The 21,812-nt window shown below is 33.4% G+C and overlaps 1 protein-coding gene across 1 annotated transcript; it reads right to left on the bottom strand.

The window, feature by feature from the left end:
- Positions 1 to 461: 461 nt before the first annotated feature.
- On the bottom strand, positions 462 to 14,662 carry LOC105112311 (formin-like protein 20). The gene is given in 18 exon segments (XM_011007981.1): positions 462 to 1,384; positions 1,947 to 2,013; positions 2,109 to 2,177; positions 2,819 to 2,935; positions 3,017 to 3,088; positions 3,999 to 4,093; positions 5,317 to 5,398; positions 5,486 to 5,536; positions 5,637 to 5,717; positions 7,744 to 7,785; positions 7,915 to 8,013; positions 8,925 to 8,996; positions 10,325 to 10,451; positions 10,605 to 11,307; positions 11,309 to 12,665; positions 12,743 to 12,964; positions 13,049 to 13,752; positions 14,066 to 14,662. Coding segments are annotated over 18 exon segments (4,185 nt in total). The 5' UTR covers positions 14,139 to 14,662; the 3' UTR covers positions 462 to 1,232.
- Positions 14,663 to 21,812: the final 7,150 nt, after the last annotated feature.

Genomic DNA, 21,812 nt, shown 5'->3' with positions numbered 1-21,812 from the left:
TATTAAAAAAAAACATATCATATTAATTTTTTTAAATTATATTATATTTTTTACCCATCATCAAAATTGTCTTTAAATGCACAAGGTTAATTTTAAATTAGAAAGAAGCAATGAGTTATGTTAGAAAAATTCAAGGTTGATAAGTCAAATTAAATTTAATAATAATATCAAATAATTTATTAAAATTTAAATAAATTTTTTAAATTAAAAAAACAATATCAAATAATTTTTTAAAATCTCAACATTTTTTAAAACAATATCAAATAATTTATTAAAGTATATACATTTTTCTAAATTAAAAAACAATATCAAATAATTTTTTAAAAAAATGATAGAATACAGACCGAAAAGCTAGCTAGTGGAGGATTTGTCGTCTTTGATCATATATATTTTTCATTTTTCGATTTGAATTGAAGCCCTCTAAGAATACAATGAGCATGAAATGTGAACGAAGACCAGGATACTTCATGAATGCCCATGTTTAATAATTAAATTATGAAACAACATTGAAAACTGTTCTGCAAGCTATAATTTTTTTTATGCTGTTATGTTACAATTACACCAAGAGCGAGCAACCCGTCCTCAGACAACTATATCTGAACCTGAAAACCTATACATCTTTTGCGACGTGCCAAGTCAAGATCTCTATTAGAAAAAAATTAAGAAGAGAAGGGGAAGGTTGCTCCCTATGTTACAAGAAACAAATTAAATTCTAGCGTTAGTGTTGGGTTAGAGCTTTGTACATGGTTTCATGGTACACTGTCACTTGGCGGCTTTTACATCCGCTCTGGTGCAGAAAAAATTATGCCAAACAAATGACGAAGCAGGAAACCGAATCAGCTACTGTATAATGAGGATTCACCAAAACTACAAAATTTCTTCTCAATGAGACGTCGAGGCCACATCCAGCATCTTTTATATCATGCATGGAACCACCGCTGGTCAGTGTTCTTAACCACCTGGCATGCTCTAGCAAAATGAACACATTCTTCACTGAATATAGCTTATGGTAGGTTCTGCAGGCCTCGTGGAATGGCGGGCTTGCCTTGCCAATATCACTTGTAAGGGTTGTATTCACACCGTACAGGCGAATATTGGAGCAGAGAATTGGGTTTTTGACACCAGTACTCAGCAGCACGCGCCACCGTTCAATCTGAAAAACTCTGGCAGATGGTTGTTGTAGCAGGGGACCTCAAATTGCCAAGCAAGAAAAGGAAGAAACCAATTCACAGCTATTTCATGTTCTTCTTTGTAAGATTTATTCCCTTCGCTCTCTCCATTTCAGCCTCTTTCTCAGCTTTCTTCTTCTCCAATTCAGCCTGTTTCAAATTTTCTTCATGCGCTTTACGAAACAATCTCACAAAATTTAAGAGAGTAGTGGTAACTGCATCAGTGAAGAAGTCATTTTAGATTCTCTCCATTGTTAATCCTTAACATATAGACTAGACTTGACTTGCATTTTAGTACTACAAAAGTTCGATTCCTCCGGAGTCCACAGCTTGTCCTTGTTTGTTTTTTTTTTTTTTTAATCCTTTTCCACCATTTCATATTTATATCACAATTCTAACTACTGAAGTATTTCTCAAGGAAACAATATAGTATTCATGAAAATTCAATTTGTATCATAGGCCTCGTTTAGTCTTCTCATGCTTGGGATAATTTTCTAGAAGTTTCCTCCTTTTCCCCCTCTGAATATTATTCCATGCCCCATTGTTTTTACCCAGTTCCATATCAACATAGCTGACCCAAGCCTCATCAAGTACAATCCCGCAGAACCTTTGTGTTATTTATAAACATCAAACCTATTTGAGATACTGAACTTAGTAAAGTCCACTAACAAAAAACATGTGGGTATACCACAGCGTATTACTACCAAATCCAGTGCTCTATAAAATTGTAACTTCACAGATCAATTATATAAGAAGAGTGTCCAATGCATAACTTGCCTTGCTCAAATGGGCATCGGGCTGGATCCTCACCGAAGTACAGTGCAAGTGCATCTGCATTTCTACCCTGTCCATCACAAGACAACAATTGATGACTGTGATAATAAAACCTATTTACTCTGGTAGATAATAGCAGATGCAAATGAATAGTCAGCAAATTACCACCACAGCATAGAAATTTGTCACGGATGCCACCTCCGTCTCAGCAACACCAATGAATTGTTTTAGTGTCTAAGAAGTCACATAAGAGAGTGTTAGTGCATAAAGAACATCTTAATATGCATAGGAAACAAAATGTGCATTACATTGATCCTCTACTAAACATATAAAATTGGAATTTGATAATGGCACATTCTCACTAGGATAAACTGCTAAGATACTATAAAGATTTTTTATGGTGAGGACCAACGTTGAGCCCAATCATGCTTGAATCTGATGATGTTACATCAACTACAGATGCCAGCTAATGCATCTACCCACTGATATTCATTAGTGATCAATGTCAATATCTTATCAAAGTTAAGGAAATAATTTTATATAAGATCTACCCCCGAAGGCAAAGAAATAGCAATGAATCATATCAGTACTTTTAACAAGCTCACTAAGCCAAGAACTCCTATTCTTACAAAGGAAAATGATGCAGTATCAATTGACCAAAGGGAAAAATGAAGGGAAAAAAAAGTTAAGCAACCAAATCCCCTAAATATAGCAAGCCATTTCAGATTCCTACAAAGTTAAAGCAATAAACGATGGAATAAAATAATAGTAATAGTAATAGAGGAAATTTCAGTAAGCAGTTTTAAAGAGGCAAGATGAAATAAAAACCATGAAAACAGTTTTTACACAGAATAGAAACAAAACAATGGGCTAACCTTTCGAAAAACTTCAGATACAAGACCATCATTTTCTGATGCAGCCAGCTCCTGCTTAACCTTCTCTAATCCCTTGATGATAGCCTGCATTTCTTCTGCTAAAGACTTCAATTGTATCTGCAAGAAACGACGACTCCATCTAAACATAATCTTACTACTGTAATTAAGTGTCGTTGACAATTAAAACAAGGCACGTACCTTAGATGCAGTTTCAAGGCTAACAAGGTCCAGGTGAAAATCTAGAAGCATTGGGGACTTAGCAGCAAGGACCTAGGAGACAAGAAAACAAAGTGTGAGTCTGAACATAAAATTGGCATTTGCCACTGGAGTTCATTTCTTTGATAAGAGGTAAAAAATAATATTGATTAGCAAACATTACAGAACCAGTAGATAAATGAACACAATCAGTAGAACAATGAACATAATCTAAAACAAAGCAAAGACAATATATAGTTTCCATTTTATACAACTTTGATTCAAATAAAAAATCTCAAGTGTGGAGATTCTAAAACGGAATATTTTATGACTATCTATTGTTTTTAAGGATTCGTCATTTCATGTTTTCATTAAATGAATCATTTTCTGAAAACAAAAGGAGAAGAAATTAAATATTATAAGTCTCACTGCAGATGACATTACAATTGCAACAAGGATAGAATCTTAGAGCAATTCAAGTTCAAAATTTTACATTTCTGAATCACATCCTTTTCAACTTAATGATATAAGTGCACCCAAATATGTTCTCCAATATTAATCTAATGCTAATGCCAAATTAACAGTCTCCAGATTACATATTCCCAAAAATCTCAAACTCAAAAAATCCAAACTTCACAAGTTTTTAAATGCACTTAGACTGCCAAAAAATAGAGTTCAGTTCCTTCTTAATTCATTATGGATCTGCTTAAGCACCCATTCCACAACCTGCATTGTGTACCTAAAAGACATGGTTTGGGAAAACTTATTGTTGCATTGTTCAATTCATTACAAAATGCAGGACTTAATATTGCTAATCAAATAGCTAGTTAAATAATCATCACATCCCAGGAAGCAACAGATCAATCACAAATAGGCTCCACAATCACCAAATTTAGAATAGAAAATCTAAAATTGACAGTAAACATGATTTTGATTCCATTAGGAAAGTTAACAAAAAAAAAAAAGAACATAATACTAATCATACCTTGCAAAGATAATGCATAAGTGTCATCTTGTTGTTGGAAGCGCGCGTATCAGTGAGTTTTAAGAGACTGTCCAACTTGAATCCAATTGCAGAACCTGTACAAATAGGAATGTATATGATATCTTATATCTATGGAAAAAATAAAAGCTCAAAACATTAAAAAGTGCTCATTGAGGTAGGAGACTATCAGCTGGTAAGATAATGGAAAATAAATAACAAACAAGTGAGAAAAACCAATATTGATCATATGAGTACCAGATAATATGGACACGCATGCTTGAATTCTACCAAAAGAAAACCAATATTTGATATCTTACATGTTCTATTCCTGTTTACCATGTTATTTATAGTAGTTTCTTTTCCAAAACGCATGAGCCTCGCTCCTAAAATGATCATTACTTGGCAGGAAAGTGTTCAGAGATCACTGGTTGGGGGCAAGGATAGGTAATAAGAGAATGGGGAAGAAGAGGAAAGGAGAATATATAAGAGAAGAATAGGGACAGGAAAGACAGATAATTAGAGTTAAGCGGAAACACTTTCATAGTTTAAGAACTAAAAACTTGAATCCTTGGAAAATTATGATAGATAAAATAAATACATAAATAAAAATGCCAAACACAAAATAGAATGGAACTAAATCAACTATTGGAAAGGAAATAAAATATAAAATCCCTAAGACAACTAGAAACATCATGTGTTTAAATTACAGCTCCATGATTCTCAGTCAGTTCCCTATCACATAAAACCTTCAAATTATACTTTGCTAGATTTATAATATCTCAAAAATATAAATCCTTGTCACTACAACAGACATCAAAAGATGGGAAGAGGAGCTGTTTCCTTTAAAGTTGAAGCTGCACGGAGTGTTGGTAAAGGCACTAGCTGAGTTTAAGCCATGAGTTGTGATATACTGAAAATAGAGCTCAAAGCTGAAGACAAATTGTACAGATAGTGGCAATTGGCACATCTTATTAATACTGTGATCTTGTTGCTCTAAGACAGCATATGGTTCTTCTGATTCTCTAAGTTGCAATAAAGGCTATGCCCCTCAAGAAGGTTTTAAACAAAGACAGTTAATTATGGAAAGAGCAAGCACACCATCACGGGCAATTAAGTTGTGCTTCTTCTTTAATTGTCTCATGAAAACATACAGATAATCATGTCAGGTGCCATTACGAAAGTTCCTTGTAAACCTTTATTGGGAATAAAACATTTATAATTCCCTTGGTTCAGTATTCCCCAGATAAAGATTTTCTCAAGAATTTCAACTAGAGAGAATTCCAGAACTCGATATGAATTTAGAACCTGAACTACTTACCCCGTGCAGTTCCTTGATTCAGTGTATTCCCCAGAATAAGAATTTTCTTCAAAATATCTTTCAATTTGAGGGAATTCCGGACCTATTAAGCAGAGATATTAATGCCCCTTGTGTAAAAAAGTGAATGTGTAAACTAAAAGAAGGCTTCATTATCATTTGCAGAGCATACCTCATCACATGCAGAATTTACAGTGTTTAAGCTCTTTTTAAACTCTGAAATCTGTGAAACAGGGCAAGATAAGAAAACTGTGGAGAAAACCATAGTTTAGGAGATTTGTATATTTATGAAAACCACACCAACAATGGACATCAGCCCAAACCTGAGAGCCAAATTGAATCTTGAAAGAAAATACCCTCAACTTGGACTCAACACGTGGCACTTTCATCAGCTCCAAGAAATACTGGAGGAACACATAATAAAGTTGAATAGTTCAAATTATCAAAATTTAAAAAAAAAAATGCATTCAAGTTATCCAGCATAACCAATAGGTAAAATCAGTTGTCATAAATAATGTGATCTACATGCATGCCAAAGATTCAAATGAATGGGCTTAGCATGATAAACTATCGTCAACATGCACTGTAATATCCTCAAAGATAAAAATTCATAATGACCTCAATTATAGCAATTGAAACTATCAAGACATGTGCAGTCAGCTTTCACCAATTCATACATCCACAAATTAATAATTGCCCTATTATAGCAATTGAAGCTATCAAGACATGCAGTCAACTATCACCAATTTCATGCATCCTAGTTCAGCTCTGCCAAGCACACAGACCATTTCTCAATTTGAGCATGATATTCTTGAGCAGGGCCAAGCTAATTTTTCATGCATGGTTCCAATAATATCAGATGTCTTCAAAGAGCCTTCCAGCTTTCCCCTTGTACTGCCCTAACTCTTATATAGCTTCTAAACAGCTTTTAAGTCTACCATCCAAGACCTGCCATAGGATCCTTTCTCTTTTGGGGCATAAATAACCATGTCCTTAATATGAAAGACAACAGTAACTAACATTTGGTCATCTAATTGAAAAATTGTGTTAAAGTTATTCATTCTACTTCCAAGTAGAGTTTAATGTTCTGCTGCTCATGAAGAGATTTCCATAATATAGCATTCTTTTTTAGAGTGATGGAGAAAAGTTACTGCTTATATTCCATATATCAATAACAACCACGACATTATCAGACTTCCACCAATATCACTCTAGAACAGAATACTTGAAGTCTCCAAAGGAACAGGGCAATTTAGACTTAGGATTTCCACTTGGAGATTTTGGTTTCCATGGGTGAAGGGGTGATAAGAGTTGCACACCATTGTGCAGGACAAGACCCGTTGAAGCGTCCCAACAAAACAATAAAATAATTTAAAATTAAACACGTAACAAAAACAGAATTTGGAGATATCCATCAGAAAGTGGGGCTTGCCTATCACGTTCATCACTTCTCATGCAGTTCATGATACTTCATGCAGACATGTTCAAACTACTTGTACCCTGCTTTGGTATAATAACCTTCTTTTAAAAACAAAACCAAAACCAAAACAAGAGCAAAGTAAAGGAAAAGGGCAACCAGGAAAGAAAGAGCAAAATGACTAGAAAGGCACTGATATTCTTAGCCTACATTTTTTTATTAGATAAAAGAAAATCTATTAGAAATATTGGGTATTTCTTTCTACCCCTAGACAACCAAACTTTGTTGATGAATCTCCCATAACTTGTCGCAAAACAGTTTCTATTCTTTTCCTCTTTTTTCTCTTATATAGGAGAAGAAATTTCTCAATGCTTTCTTATCATATAGTATTAGAGATTCAGATTATTTTAACTTCAAAACTTCTAGTAATCTTTAAGAACAAAATCCAATTCTCTCACAGTGCTTACAATCACCACAGTACTTTCCACATGCCATTTTTACAGGGCCAAACCAAATTTCTCGTACCACGAGTTAGTGTCTTCTTATGCAGCACTTTCCAATTAAAAAATTGATAGTTTTGAGTTCATAATTTCAAATGGAAATTATCGGGGTATCATAAGTTTTTCTTCATATGCAGCACTTTTCAATTAAAAAATTGATAGTTTGGAGTTCATAATTTCAAATGGAAATTGTAAGGGTATCATATACCAGTGATACTATATGCTAACTTTTAGGGTTAAATGGATCAGCAAACCTATCTACTTTATTGTCAAAATGAAAATTAAAATGGGCAAGCACAATTATACGTTAACTAGCCATAATTCATCATTTCAGATAATGAAAGAGATGCTATAAAGATTTTAAGAAGTCACATAAGCCAGGCTACAGGTATGGAGTCACACGCCAATCCTCTAGAGTTCAACTAAGCCATGTGTGACACCCTGACAAAGTACTCAAGAATGCATTCCAGTAAAAGATGAGGAATTTCTGGTTGATAAGTAAATTTTGCAGACCTGTTCACACTTTCCCAGTTTCTCCTTGTCACCAGTGTAGCCCTGTTATTTTACAATTAATCATGGTTAAATGTCTTATATTGACATTGAGTTTCAAGGGCCACAGAATGTCAAAGTACTCTTGAATATGAAATGGAATGTAAATGAGATCATAATTATTTGAAGTTTCACCTTGAGAAGTTCCATCTCCTCTTTAGTGGGACAGAACTTTATAAGATTTTCCACTTGATCAACATCTAATATTGAGTCATCCATTGCTAGTACTGCAGCCTAAAAATATGCAGGTAGGTGTCATATTAGTTAATGAATAACAAAAATAACCTAAATTTCACAAAAAGAAAGAAAAAAAAAATGCCGCAGCTCCACTTGCACCAAAGGTGGTAGATTCCAGAATAAACAAGTTTTCTGTATCAATGCATAAAAGCATGATAAGCATGTTGTCTTTGCTTAAATCAACCACTAAGCTGAATCTTTTAAGAGGGAAACCTGCTATAACTGGGACAAAATTGCATGCATGCACAGAAGTAACATATAACCTGTCATGGATGAAAATGATACCTTGGGAAAGTAAATTCCACCACAAGGTTAAAATGATATTAAGAACCCTAAATAATACACTTTCTATTCACAAAATCCTGCCCCAAGATTACCAGCTCTGCTCATCTACCAGTCACAGCTGTCTGCAAAAGCCCTAAAGCAACGCAAGCTAATATTGGTTCCATTTCCACATCAAAAAACGAAACTTTAAATACAATAGTACAGGGAAATCCAAGTTTCAGGAGAGTATCCTCCAAGGTCAACAAACAGTGGTGAAGGCTGGCCAAATGAGGGAAATCAAAGTCACAGGAGAATGCGCTCCTAGGTCAACAGACAGGATAGCTTCTGAACATTACATTACACCCAACCTTTTACACTTCAAAAAACATGCATTTCTATAAATGGTTCAAGACTAGCACAAATTGCTTCAAAAGTAGAAGTCAACTCTCTTTTAAATATACACAACAAAAATATCAACACAAACCACATGATGCTATCCCATTTAAACTTGCGAATCTCAAGCATTGCCTATCTAGTCTAAGTGCACAATATCACATCTTCATACACTAATCAAGAAAAATAGTTTTGATAAATAAAACCAATATTCTTATCACTGCAAGCACTTCCAAGATGTCTGATCTTACCATCATGTCAGAAAGTGGCATCTTAACTTTTGTAAGCATGATTTCAGTGTTATTTGCCCTCCGCAGATCAATCTACAGTTGACAACAAGATGCTTCATTTGAGAGACATTAAGTTGTAAGAAAACGATAGAGATTCTATCATAATAATATTTTCTTCAACAAGAAACAGCAAAAATTGCAATCAAATTGATATATATTCAGAAACATACACAAAAACACACGTGGCAATAACACAGAAATAAATAACTACTAGAATTTGAACACAGATAAATGAAATCACTAATGCATGATGAGACTGCACGAGGGGCATATATTTCTTTAATGGTGTTTCTTTTTTATTACATGCATCACACCTGCTTAGCATCCAACTCAACTGAACCTTAATATCAAATTCCTTAGAGTCAAATACGTTTCCTTCATCCCATTATATGTAGAGCGAGTTTGACTTTTCCATGAAAAATTGAAAATTACATCCTTACAATTTCAATCCATGTCAACTTCAGCACGGTTTGACCCTTAACAGTATACAGCCTAGTATTTAAGACATGTTACTCTATCTGCACTTAAAAGGTATAACATTGATAAATAACTTATCCGGGGGAGATATTGTAAGCTCAGCTATCAACCAACTATTATGCAATGGCCCATAAAATGAAGATTTTAGCTATATCACACAGGGATTTCTCCATATATCACAAAACAAAGGCCACTGACATTGGTTATTCAGCTATTCACCTGAAATCCAAATAATAATTACAGTTGCTACCAACATCAAATGTTTAGACTTGCATTTTCAAGCTTAATGTTTGTATGGTCAATGCATGGCCGTGCTTGGTTGTAGGAAATCCTAGGACTGGTATTTGTAGGTAGTTGGGTAGCGCTCCCAGTGCAGTTGATCAAGGATAACAAATTGACGTAAACTCTAGTAAATAACTGATAAGAAATAAAACTGGAAGGTAGTCTTGTTTTTATCCCAAGTGTAAAAATTTCATAAATACATACCATGCAACATATTCATTGTCCGTATAAAGAATGTCTGAATAACTGATGCAAATACTATCAAAGAAACTTTTCTCACCAAATTATCACAGAAACTACAAAAATAAACACCAGTTCTAGAATCATTCATCACAATATCTTCCCTAGAAAACGAAGGCTTATGGGCTCATGAGAAAAGCGGAGCAATTCCTACCCCAATCAAATTAACTAAAGCCTTGTGGAGAAAGAAAATGCAACTTATGATATTATGATTGGAAAAAGAAGAAATACCATTGAAAATAAATTAAGAAGTGATAGAAAGATAAAATATAACCCCAGCAACAAGAATAAAATATCCATCACACACATCTGAGGTTTTTTTACAGACAAATTTCAAGGCAGGGAAATGAATTTTAGATTACCAGGTTAACTTTGTCAGTTTTTGATCCAACAGACTTGCGTCTTCCTCCAGCTTTACCCAAATCAGCAGGTTTGGGGACTGTTGCAGAGAAAAGGCTTTCTAGCTCTGATACATCGAATTCTGGTGCACTATGGCACAAGGATGCAACACCATATTAAAAAAACAGAGAAAATGATGCATAACCGTAAATAGTGAGGCATGTATAGATTCAGGAAAGCATGGATGAATAGCGTGTTAGTAATTCTAAAAGAAAATTCAATTGGTAAAAGACGTTGCAGTACATTTGGGGCTCTCCATGCCTTTGCAGCTCTTCCCATAAGCTTCCTTGTATTGCTCTTGTTACCTTGCTCCAATGCAAAGGCTTTAAGGAAGATCTTCTGGGTGCTGTAGCGGATGTCCCCATCCCTGAAAGACGTGAAAGGCCACGCCCTCTTCCTAAAGGTAAACCTCTGGCACTGCCTGGAGGTGGAGGAGGTGCACTGCCTGGAGGTCCTGGTGGTGCTGGAGGGCCAGGAACACGAGCACCTGGTGGAGCTGGAGGAGGCGGGCCAGCTCCACGACCCATAGGAGGCGGGGCTCCACGACCCATAGGAGGGGGCGGGGGAGGCGGACCTCCACGACCCATAGGGGGAGGCGGAGCTCCACGACCCATAGGAGGAGGCGGGGCTCCACGCCCTGGAGGTGGCGGGGGAGGTGGGGGTCTCCCCGGAGGAGGTGGTGGTGGAGGAGGAGCTCCACGCCCTGGAGGAGGAGGAGGTGGTGGAGGAACTGCAAATCCTGGATGAGCAGCAACTCCACGCCCTGGAGGAGGAGGCGGTGGTGGAGGAGCTCTATGCCCTGAAGGTGGTGGTGGAGGAGGAGGAGCTACACGTCCTGGAGGAGGAGGAGGGGGAGGTGGTGGTGGTGGTGGTGGAGCTACATATCTTGGAGGATGTGGTCGTGACGGAGGAGCCTGACTCGGGTGGGGGTGGATTGGGAACTCCAACTCTGCTATGATATGAAGTAGTAGAAGCACTCAGAGGGGGAGGAGGTGGTGAAGAATAAGTTGGAGCAAGAGCAGCTGGAGTATACTTAGAATTCCAAGGGGGTGGGGGGGGTGGGGGAGGCAAAACCTTCCCGATATTCTGTCCACTGGACAGAGGGGGAAAGGGAGGGGGTGGTGGTGGAGATGCATGCTGTGGAACTATCTGACTATTCTGCCTGCTAAATGATGAGGGTGGTGGTGGTGGTGGTGGTGGTGGTGGAGGAGGAGGAGGAGGAGGAGCTGCTGGTGCTGGGGGAGGTGCTTCACCTACTGGACTGGCCTGAAAATCATACAATGAAGATTTGCTGAAATAAGGCGGAGGAGGAGGAGGTGGCGGAGGCGGAGGGCGCACAACTTGTTGCCAGTCAAGAGAAGGATGTGATTCAGTTGTAGTAGGAAAGCCACTTGAAATTAAATCTCCAGGGGCAGCGGCAACAGAAGTCGTCTTTACATGGCCACCGGCACTAGAGTCCTTTGGTGAAGCACAAAATCCAAGAGCTGGTGGTGCACTATTATATCTTGATGGTGGATATGCTACATGCATTGAATTGGTAAAAGGGCCTTTATTAGGGGGAACCCACCGAGGAACAGTATTTGGCTTGCTTTGTTTTCCATTAGTTCCCTGGGGTTCATGTTGTTTAGTCTTTTGTTTGGTTACAATTGAATCTGCAGCCGGTTTTGCATTTGATGTGGGATGTCTCCTAGGTGAAGGTAACACTAATTTCTCTTGTCTGCCAACATCAGCACTCAACTTTACTGGTGGAATGATGGATTCTAACTTCTTTGTAGCAGTATTTTCTCCATCACCTTGATCTTCCATCTTTTCAAGTTCCCCATCCACATCTTCAATCACTTCTGTTGTTTCTTTACTCAGTGTATCAGTAGCAACAACCACATAATCTGCCTTGAGATCCCCATCATCCACAGCAATGTCTTTCACTGCCAAAAAATCAGAATCCACCTTCTCGTCTACCTTGTACTTGACATCATCCACAGCAATATCCTTCACTGCATCAACACTAGAATCTAGCTTCCCCTCCTGTTTACGATTCCCGTCATCAGAAGCACAGTCTTCAAATGAGTGAAGATCCGAATCCTCCTTCCAGACTTCTTTGCTGTCTACATTAACTGGCATGTTGTCATGAACTATATGAGAAGCCTCATCCACCTTTGCTTCATGCCCATCCACTACATTGCTGAAAATTTCTTCCACCTCAAAAAATTCCTCAGGCGAAGCACTTTCTGTCTCATTCCCATCTTCATTCGTCATGACTGTGGTGACATTAGGCACAACAGCATCAGCATCCGCAAAAAGTACCTGATACAGATATGAGTATGCATTCAACTCCTACAGCTTCAGAAAATAGGGCCAACAAAAGAATTAGGATAAGCTACCTCTGCTCTGAAGTCCTTTGGAAATTGATCCTTGGCATCCCAGAGAGTGTCAATCTCATCACGAATGAGCATCAAAATATTGGCCCGCACAAATGCTGTGTGGAACATCACTCTGAACATCATCTCCTCACGTACCAAATCTTCATCCAAATGGATGCACTCAAGAACAACATCCCCTTGAATACGGCACCTTATATCTATTTTCACTAGCGCGCACTCTTCCTGCAATTGATGAAATTCATAAGAAACACCTTAAAGTGGAGGCGTTTCATGTACCATTTTCAATTACATGACTAAGGGCATTACCTGCTGGTACAGGCGAACATGTTTTTTAGTCTTTGACATAGAAAACAGCAGCTTGGAAGTTCTATTGGCTGGTTTTGAAGGATCCTGGCCATAAACACGAACAACTGGCCGGCAACCTTTGCCCCCCTCAAATAATGGAAGGGCTCTAAGCATCAGACAATCCAACAGCAAAGGAGTATCTGATGGAGGCCAATCTGAACCAAAATTTCTTCTAGAAATGTACTGAAGATATCTAAGCTGGGAAGGCTGTGGATTTAAAGGAGACAAAAGATGAAGAAGCTCCCTAGGAGCTTGCTTGTAGACCATTTCAAGAGTCTTGTTCTCCCCAGTATACTGTTTCCGATATAACAAAAGACCTGCAAGCATGAAAGCAAGTACAGGCCAACCTCCTCTTTCACAATGCATTAACAGAACATTTTGTTGCCCTTCCAAGGACAGCCAGCTTTCGCTTGATCTAAGGAAGTGGTGGATCATCTCCAGTGGCAGCATAGGACAGCCCTCATACTGACGAGGGTAATCCATAACTGTCATGTCATACTGAGACAATATGTCTGAAATTTGGCTCCGCCTCTCTCCTTCTCTAAAGTTAAACACCATGAAGGACGCATCAGGAAAGTGGTCTTGTAGCTGCGCTACAATGCCACCCAAGTACACCTTGAACTCATCTTCTTCCAACACATCCGTGGAGAAGCAACAATCAAACACTGCAAAACAACGAAAATGATAAAACGAATTAGCTCCATCAAACTCCTCAACATTTCAGCCACTTAACAAGTCTGTCTAAGCTCTCAAAACCTAGGAAATACTAACAAAATCAATTGCAGCAAAATTCTTTAAGCATTGCTCAATTGCAGATTCTTAGTGCATTGCCAAGATTAAATACCGGAGTTCGAATAATTCACAACTAAATTATAAGAAACCTAATCATCAGGTTTGAATTGTTCAAAACTAGCAAGCAATTAAGCAGAAATTTGAAGATGCATTCAATAGCGAAATTAAGAAGGAAAAAAAAAGTACCGTAAACTCTCTCGGAGATCTCAAGAAGCCGATCCGGCGGCTTCCGGTAGAAGAAGCGTCTGAACAGCGCCATCTGATGGCGCTGTTTCTCCGGCGATCGGATCCAAACCGTTGATTTACAATAGCTCCGGAAAGATCAGAATTGAGCAACACAAAATCATAGCAGATCCCGATATTCTCCAACACAATTAATTACACACGTATATAAAATAAAAATTGATCAAAAAATACAAAATGGACAACGTTTCCGAAGAGACAGTCGGTTACGTAATTGGATCAAATCAACCACAATAAGCATAACATTTCACAATTCAGCTCTCTATAATAATATTATTCAATTTAGCTCTATATAATAATATTATTATTAATTATAATTATAATAATCAACAGAGGAAAGTGTCTTGTGTGTGTGGCAAGTGACAGTCGAGAAAAGAGATCAAGGTGAAAATGTGGAGATAAGGTCTTTGGAAGAGGAATTATTTTGGATTCAAATGTTGATCGGTGTTGTATTTTTTATTATTATTAACTATTATTGTTTTTTTTTTCTTTTCGTTTGGAAAATCACACGGAGAGAAAAGGAGAGAGAAGCGTAGTGGACTGTTAAGGAGAATAGTTTCGATTCAAAGACCCCTCTCTCATTTGATAAATTGACCAATTAGGACGCAAAATACAAATAAAATGTAAATTAACATGGGAGAACAAAGATACATTAAAATAGCATAATTTAAAGATATCATGGTTCTAAATTGTAAAATTTTATTAATATTATAGTTCTAATCATAATATTTTATTATATAATAAATAAAAATCACAATAAAATTATAATTGATATTACAATTCAGAACGATAACATTTTATAAATATTATAATTTAAAAATACAACATTCAACTAAGTCTTGCAATTATAAACTGCATTATCAATATAATTAATATTTATTTAAAGAGATTAATTTAAGAAAAATATTAAACTATTTCTTAAAACAGCTAAACTATTTTAGTTACTATCTAGTTATGGGAATTTTTTATGTTTTCCGTCTAAAAAAATTCATAAAATTATATTTTTTTAATCTAAAATTTAATTTACTTTATAATTTTAGAAAGTTATAAATATTATAATTTTAACAAAATTTATCTTTAGTTTCCCCTATAAAGAAATTATACTTAAAATTTTATCTCATTTAAAAAAAAACTACAAAAAACCACAATAATTCCAATTAAAAAATTATAACTAAACTTAACAATTTCTCATATTTTATAATCACAAGTAGCTCTAGAAATGTCAAGAAAAAAACATATATACATGCAAAATAAATAAAAAATAATTCAATAATACAATATTCAAATAATTAAAATCTCAAAATATATAAACATAACATATTTATCTATCTAAGTTTATTGATGATCCAGACTTGTCAGTTGCACGACTAAATCTAACTCTTGCAAATGCTTGAATAGTCTCGTAATTTGCCATAACATCATCAAAAATTAACCTCTTTCTAAAGGTTTCTTATCTAATGTAGCAAACATATAACCAACAGGATGCAATAGTGCAAACTTTTGTTTCTTTATCAGTATTATAAAGATAAGATGTCGCCTCTCAACATTTCAGTAGCATGAAACCATCCTAATAGTAATAAAATACTAATGTTAAATTAAAAGATCAATACATAATACTCAACATTTAACATATATTAATTAAAAAAAATTGATTACTTATAATATTTTGAATCTATTAGGCATGTTACTCATACTATATGTATCTAGGTGGAGAAACCTACTCAGGATCCGGAATAATGACCCATATGTAATACTCATATACTAGATCATATACTCTTTATTTGTAATCAAATGATGCATCTCTGTAAATATCTCATTTATTTATTCATCCTACTGTCATACATAAATTCTATATAGGGTTGACTTGTCGTAATCATTACTTTTACCCCCAACAAGTCATGGTGTATAATACATCACTTGTATTGATGTTGATTGGATTATGTTATTTGTAGCTGAAATGTCACATTATCTAATTTGAGCACTATCACTCGGCCATCTAAAAAAAAATCAGTTGGACCATTGATATTCATGTGCCTATCCTATTAGTGCAAACAACCGAAGCAGCTGTCAATCTTTCATCAAAATAAAGCATCCATATGATTTGTAGAATATAATTTTTTTAAATTTTAAAAAACAATAATTCAATGCAATGTAATGATTTTTATTAAACAAATGATTCAAAAAATACTCAAATAGCATGTTATCTATTTAGCTTGCTTCGATAAAATGTCATTATAAAGACATAACATAATTATATTATAAGATATTTTATAATAATAATAATAATAATAATAATTAAAAAAACCCACATCATATCGTAATTAATTTAACTTAATTGTAACTAAATTACATTATCAGACAAAATTTAAATTAAATACAATCAAAATCCTAAAATTTAACATTAAATCAAATTCACCATAAATTAAATATAATTCATGATACAAAATCTAATTAATATTTCATGCTTAATTGCATTAAATCAAACTCAAACTAATATAATTAGAAGAAAATATCAAATTCATCAATTTATCAACAATTCAATAAAACATATAAATATTTTACCTCATTCAAGCTCTCATTTAAGAAATCTTCAAGCATAATTAATTACATTATTAGTTGATTCCAACAATACACATAAAATCTATAATTTGACAACTTAACATCAATTAAATGCAACACACAATTAATTTAATTTATTTTCATATTTAATTATATCAAATCTACCCTAATTGATGATATTTTTATTTTTCACATTAATTAAACAAACCATAAATTCACTATAAATCCTAAATTCAACCTAACACTATTATTTTATTTCATCCAAACAAAATGCAATTTATATCAATTTAATATATTTTTCAAGAAGGATTAATTTGACACACAAAAACATCCAATGATACTTAGAGTCTAGAATAAGTTTGTTTATCATTGTTTTAAGGGTAAAGTGAAGGTTTTTGGTGGACTTTTTTATAGAGATAATGAGGGTAATGACAATGTTGGTTGAGGGGGGAAGGTTGTGTCTATAGTTAATGGCGGAGGCAGGGGGCTGGCAGGGTCCCGACCCCTGCAGGAAATTTTTTTCCCAGCCCTCTCCCCTATAAATATTGTAAAAATAATTAAAAATTTAACTTTGTTCTTCTTAATTTTTAATTTGCCCTTTTTAGTTTTTTTTTCTAGTTCCGCCCCTGTCTATAGTTATTCTTTTTGTTCTTCGATTTGAGTTTAAATTTTAATTTTAAATTGTTATATTTTTAAAATATGATATTAGTTTTTTGCTTTTCTAAATCACATTATTTATCTAATTGTACTTTTAATAGCAACATTTACATTATTGCATTTTTTAATAATAATATTTACTGAATGTTATGCTTTCAAAACATTACAATGTTAAAATGTTTTTTCAAACATGTTATTATGTAAAAACTTTAAATTTACTGTAATATTTATTCTAAAAAAAAAAACCTCCCCCCTTCTGGCTTTCGCTTTGCCAAAGCAATAATTTTCCTGCCTTCCATCCATAGATCATTGATTATGTGGTTTGACACGTGGAAATATTACTCGCATATTATAAAGACACGACACGACACGACACGCACATGCGAGATAAGAGGGAAAGCTTGGTCCCGTTTGCATATGGAAGGACATGTAGGCATGCGAATTGGGCATGTTCTTTTTAACGTCCTCTTCGCTTTTCTTTTATCTTCATAGGAGTTAATTATAGATTAGTCCTTTTAGTTTTATCAAACAGATTAAATAGTCTTTCTAGTTTTAAAAGCTAATCAATTAATTTCTTCACACGTGTTAATTACGTAAATTGGAAAATAATTAGTGGCATTCTATTATTTATTTTCTAATACCATTTTTTAAAAATATATAAATCCATGTATGAGAAAAAAATCATAAATGAAAATATTCTTATTACTTTGATAGGTCATAGATTTTATTTTCTCTCACCTAATTGTATTATATTATTTTTTTAAAAAAATATATCATAAAAAATAACTAATAAAATATCACTAGTTACTCCATATATACCATAAAAATCTCATTAATCATACTTAATTTAAAATAAATAAATACAAGTATAAGAAAAAAAAATCATATATAAAATATTTTTATTATTTTTTATGAGTTATATTTTATTTTCTCTCATCTAATTGTATTATCTATATTTTTCTTCAAAGTGAGTTCCAAGGTGCTATTTTTTTCAAAATAAATTTTAAAAAATAACTATAAAATATCACTAATAACTTTATTTTTATCAGTATCATAAAACTTTCTCATTAATCATGCTTAATTTAAAATATCTTCTTTTCTAATCGAACTTTTCATATTATTTATTTTTATTTTATTTTTAAAACAGAAAAAACAAAATAAATTGGAAAACAATATGAAATAATAGTTAGTTTTTAAAACCAGAAAGGCTATTTAATTCCTTTCTTAAAACTAAAAGGATAATATTGTTCTTTTAACATAAGAGAGAGAATTGTAAAAGTTAAAAAAAAAAGAATTCCCTAACCAGAGAGGGGCCGGGGAGACATTGAGGGAGAAATGATAACGTAACTCCAAACTGACAAAGGAATGTTCGGTGAATTTCATGATTTCAGTCTGGATGCTTATGGTTTCCATTAAGCAGCTTTTTTTTTAGGAATTAATTAACTATCTTATCTACCTTAGAACATTGCTTCCATTTCATCTGCAAACAAATGAGAGGTTAAACCTTGCCAAGGCGATTCGCACTCCCAGAAAGTAACATTACAGCTTGAACCAAAGCTATTTAAACGGCCAATATTGGAATAGTTTGTAAAACTAATGGAACAACGAATGAAAATAAACGGTCCACGAGGTATATTAATATTAAAACTAAACTAACCTTATTTATATATTAAAGCCTTAATGAGAGTGTCAAGATGATCGTTATCTGAATCTTTGCAATGATCAGTAAAAAAATAAGAAATTCTTGATATTTATTGATAAAACTAAAAAGAAATAAAGTTGCTTTTTAATACTTTGATCATCAGAACTCCTACATAGTTGTAAAATGTGGATAAGAGAATTGGTAGTGTATAAAAAAAATATATCACTCTTAGTAAATTATATTATTTATTTGATTAATATAAACTAAGATGCTATTTAATTTTCTAAGCATTGATTTATCGAATAGTTAAAGCAAATTCATTCTAGTAGAGTAGATTATAGTTTTAAGAGTCAAGTCTAATTATTTTAGAGTCATGTCACAAAAATAAAAGTAATTATTTTTTTATTAAATATCGAGGATACATTTTGCAAATCAGTTCATGATATATTAAAAAAGTATTTTTTTTATATGAAAGTAAGTTTTCATAACTTTAATAAACTAGTTATGAAATACAAATATGATTTATTTCAAAATAAAAAAATTATTTTTATGATTTTTTCATAGTATGCTTAAATTATATCAATATTATTTATTTTTGATAAACTTAGTCGAATCAAAATATTTAAATGTATTTCTAAAAAAAGGATTTTTTTTGTTGTTTTCTTAATAATTAAAAAAATTAATATAAAAAAACCTTACATATAGATTATAATCTCAAAAATTAAATTAAAAAAATTTTGTTTGGAAAAACAAGAAGAAATCAATAAAATAAATTGTCAAAAATTCAACTAGACCGAAGAAAGAGAAGAGACGAATAAAAAAAAAAACTAGGCCGAAGAAAAAGAAACGAATAAAATCAACCACTCTTATGGCACTAATCCCTCCAACATCGATGATAGGCCACCATTGCCAAAACCATCCCACCAACTGCAACCTCCATCTAGACACCATTAAAACTAGTAGCAACACCATCTCCCTCCGTTTTTCTCTCCCACACGACAATAACTCCTCTTTCTTCATCATCTTTGAGGAACCTATCACTAACAAACCTAACCACCATAATCACCTCTCATTAAACATAAACCAAATAACTTTAACACCCATGTTCATGTCACCGGTCGCCTGAAGAAAAAAAGAAAAAAAAGAGAAATGGAGAGAGAAGGTTGTCAAACCAATAAAGAAAGGAAGAAATGGTCGAAACTTGAAATGGGTTATCCTTTTACCTCAGGTGTCACACCACTAGCATAGAAAGAAATAGGAAGGGGAAAGGCTCCTAATTTACCAACAAACATACCTAATAAATGTAGAGCATGGGCCCACGTGTCTGTAGCAGTAACGGTGAGTAAACCCACTTATCATCATGACCAAATCTACCACTGTTACCAATCTTATTCTGACAACTTTCTTACGAGCCCAATATCTCTAAAGGTTGATTTCAAAGCTTAGGTGAATGTTTAAACAATTTTAACATATTATTGATTTTTTTTTCTAATGAATTTTGATTGATTGTTAATTTATTATAGATAATTGTTGTGAAATATTTGAAGTATTAGGGTTCGTATTATTGTGTAGCAACTCTGAAAATATGATACTGCCACTAACTTATTTTTTAGGTGGAATGAGGTTGGAAACAATACCTTTCGATGAGGTTGAAAAGTTGGGTTGTAAAAAGTTTATTCGAGGTGTTATGGTTTGATCTCGATGTGAAATTTGACGTGTGTTGATATTATTTTTTATTTGTGAGATTTGTGTATTGATGTTGCTTTTAAATTGTTAAGTTATCTATAAATGTTGTGATGAAATTTAAAACATAAGTTGTAAAAGGTTTATCCGAGACGTAATGTTTTGGTCTTGGTATGAAATTTGATGGTAAATGTTGTTTTTTATTTGTGAAATTTATGTAATGATGTTATTTTTAAATTATTAAGTTGTCTATGAATATTGTTTTTGAATTGTTGTGTTAGGTGTGGGTGTTGTTTTTCATTTGTTATGTTGGGAGTTGATGTTATTTTTATTATGTTATATTGCATGTTGATAACTTTAATACATAATTTTATTGCAAATATTATTTTAAAAAATAAATAATACAAATTATATTGACGAGTTTTTATCAAATTAGTGATGTTTTGATTAAACTTGATTTTAACAATTTAGTCAACATGTGTTCTAGTTTTAGTGACCAACTTAGACCTAGCACGATGCTTTTAATCTCAAAACAAGTTCGATAATAAATCAACAAGTTTTCTTCAAGTTTGCAACTTTTGATTTAATCTTTTTTTTTTAATAGCTAAATTGACAAATCTCCTAGTATCAAGGACTAACATAAGCGTAACATGATATTTTCAATGTAGCCTTAAATTGGATTTCAAAATGCATCAACAAGGCTTCTTCAAGTTGGCAATACTTTAAACATAGCTTAGATCTTAACATCTAGATTAATGAGTCTTTTAATTTTAGGGATTAATATACACTTATTGCGATGCTTTTAATTGAAAATTAAAAAAAATAAGAAAACAAAAAAATTATTAATGAGACTCCTAATTCAAGACTTAATGTTAACTCGGACAAATGTTGATCAATAAAACATAATCTACGAATAAGCTCAAAAAATAAACTTCAATAATTAATAATATGTGTAAAAAATATTTAAGAGAAATATATAATTACGGTAACATTTCGTTTTAAAAAATATGGTTAAGAGTAATATCTATTTTTTAAAAAAATATAATCAATTGCTTATTTAGATATTTAAAACCAATGCATATTATAATATCTTAGTTTTTTAAAAAAGTTTGAATTATGAAAGACACAATTTCTTTAGACAGTATTCAT

This window comes from Populus euphratica, unplaced genomic scaffold (assembly GCF_000495115.2).
Source record: "Populus euphratica unplaced genomic scaffold, PopEup_1.0 scaffold442.1, whole genome shotgun sequence".
NCBI classification, from domain to species: domain Eukaryota; kingdom Viridiplantae; phylum Streptophyta; class Magnoliopsida; order Malpighiales; family Salicaceae; genus Populus; species Populus euphratica.
This window is presented reverse-complemented; position numbering and strand designations above follow the sequence as displayed.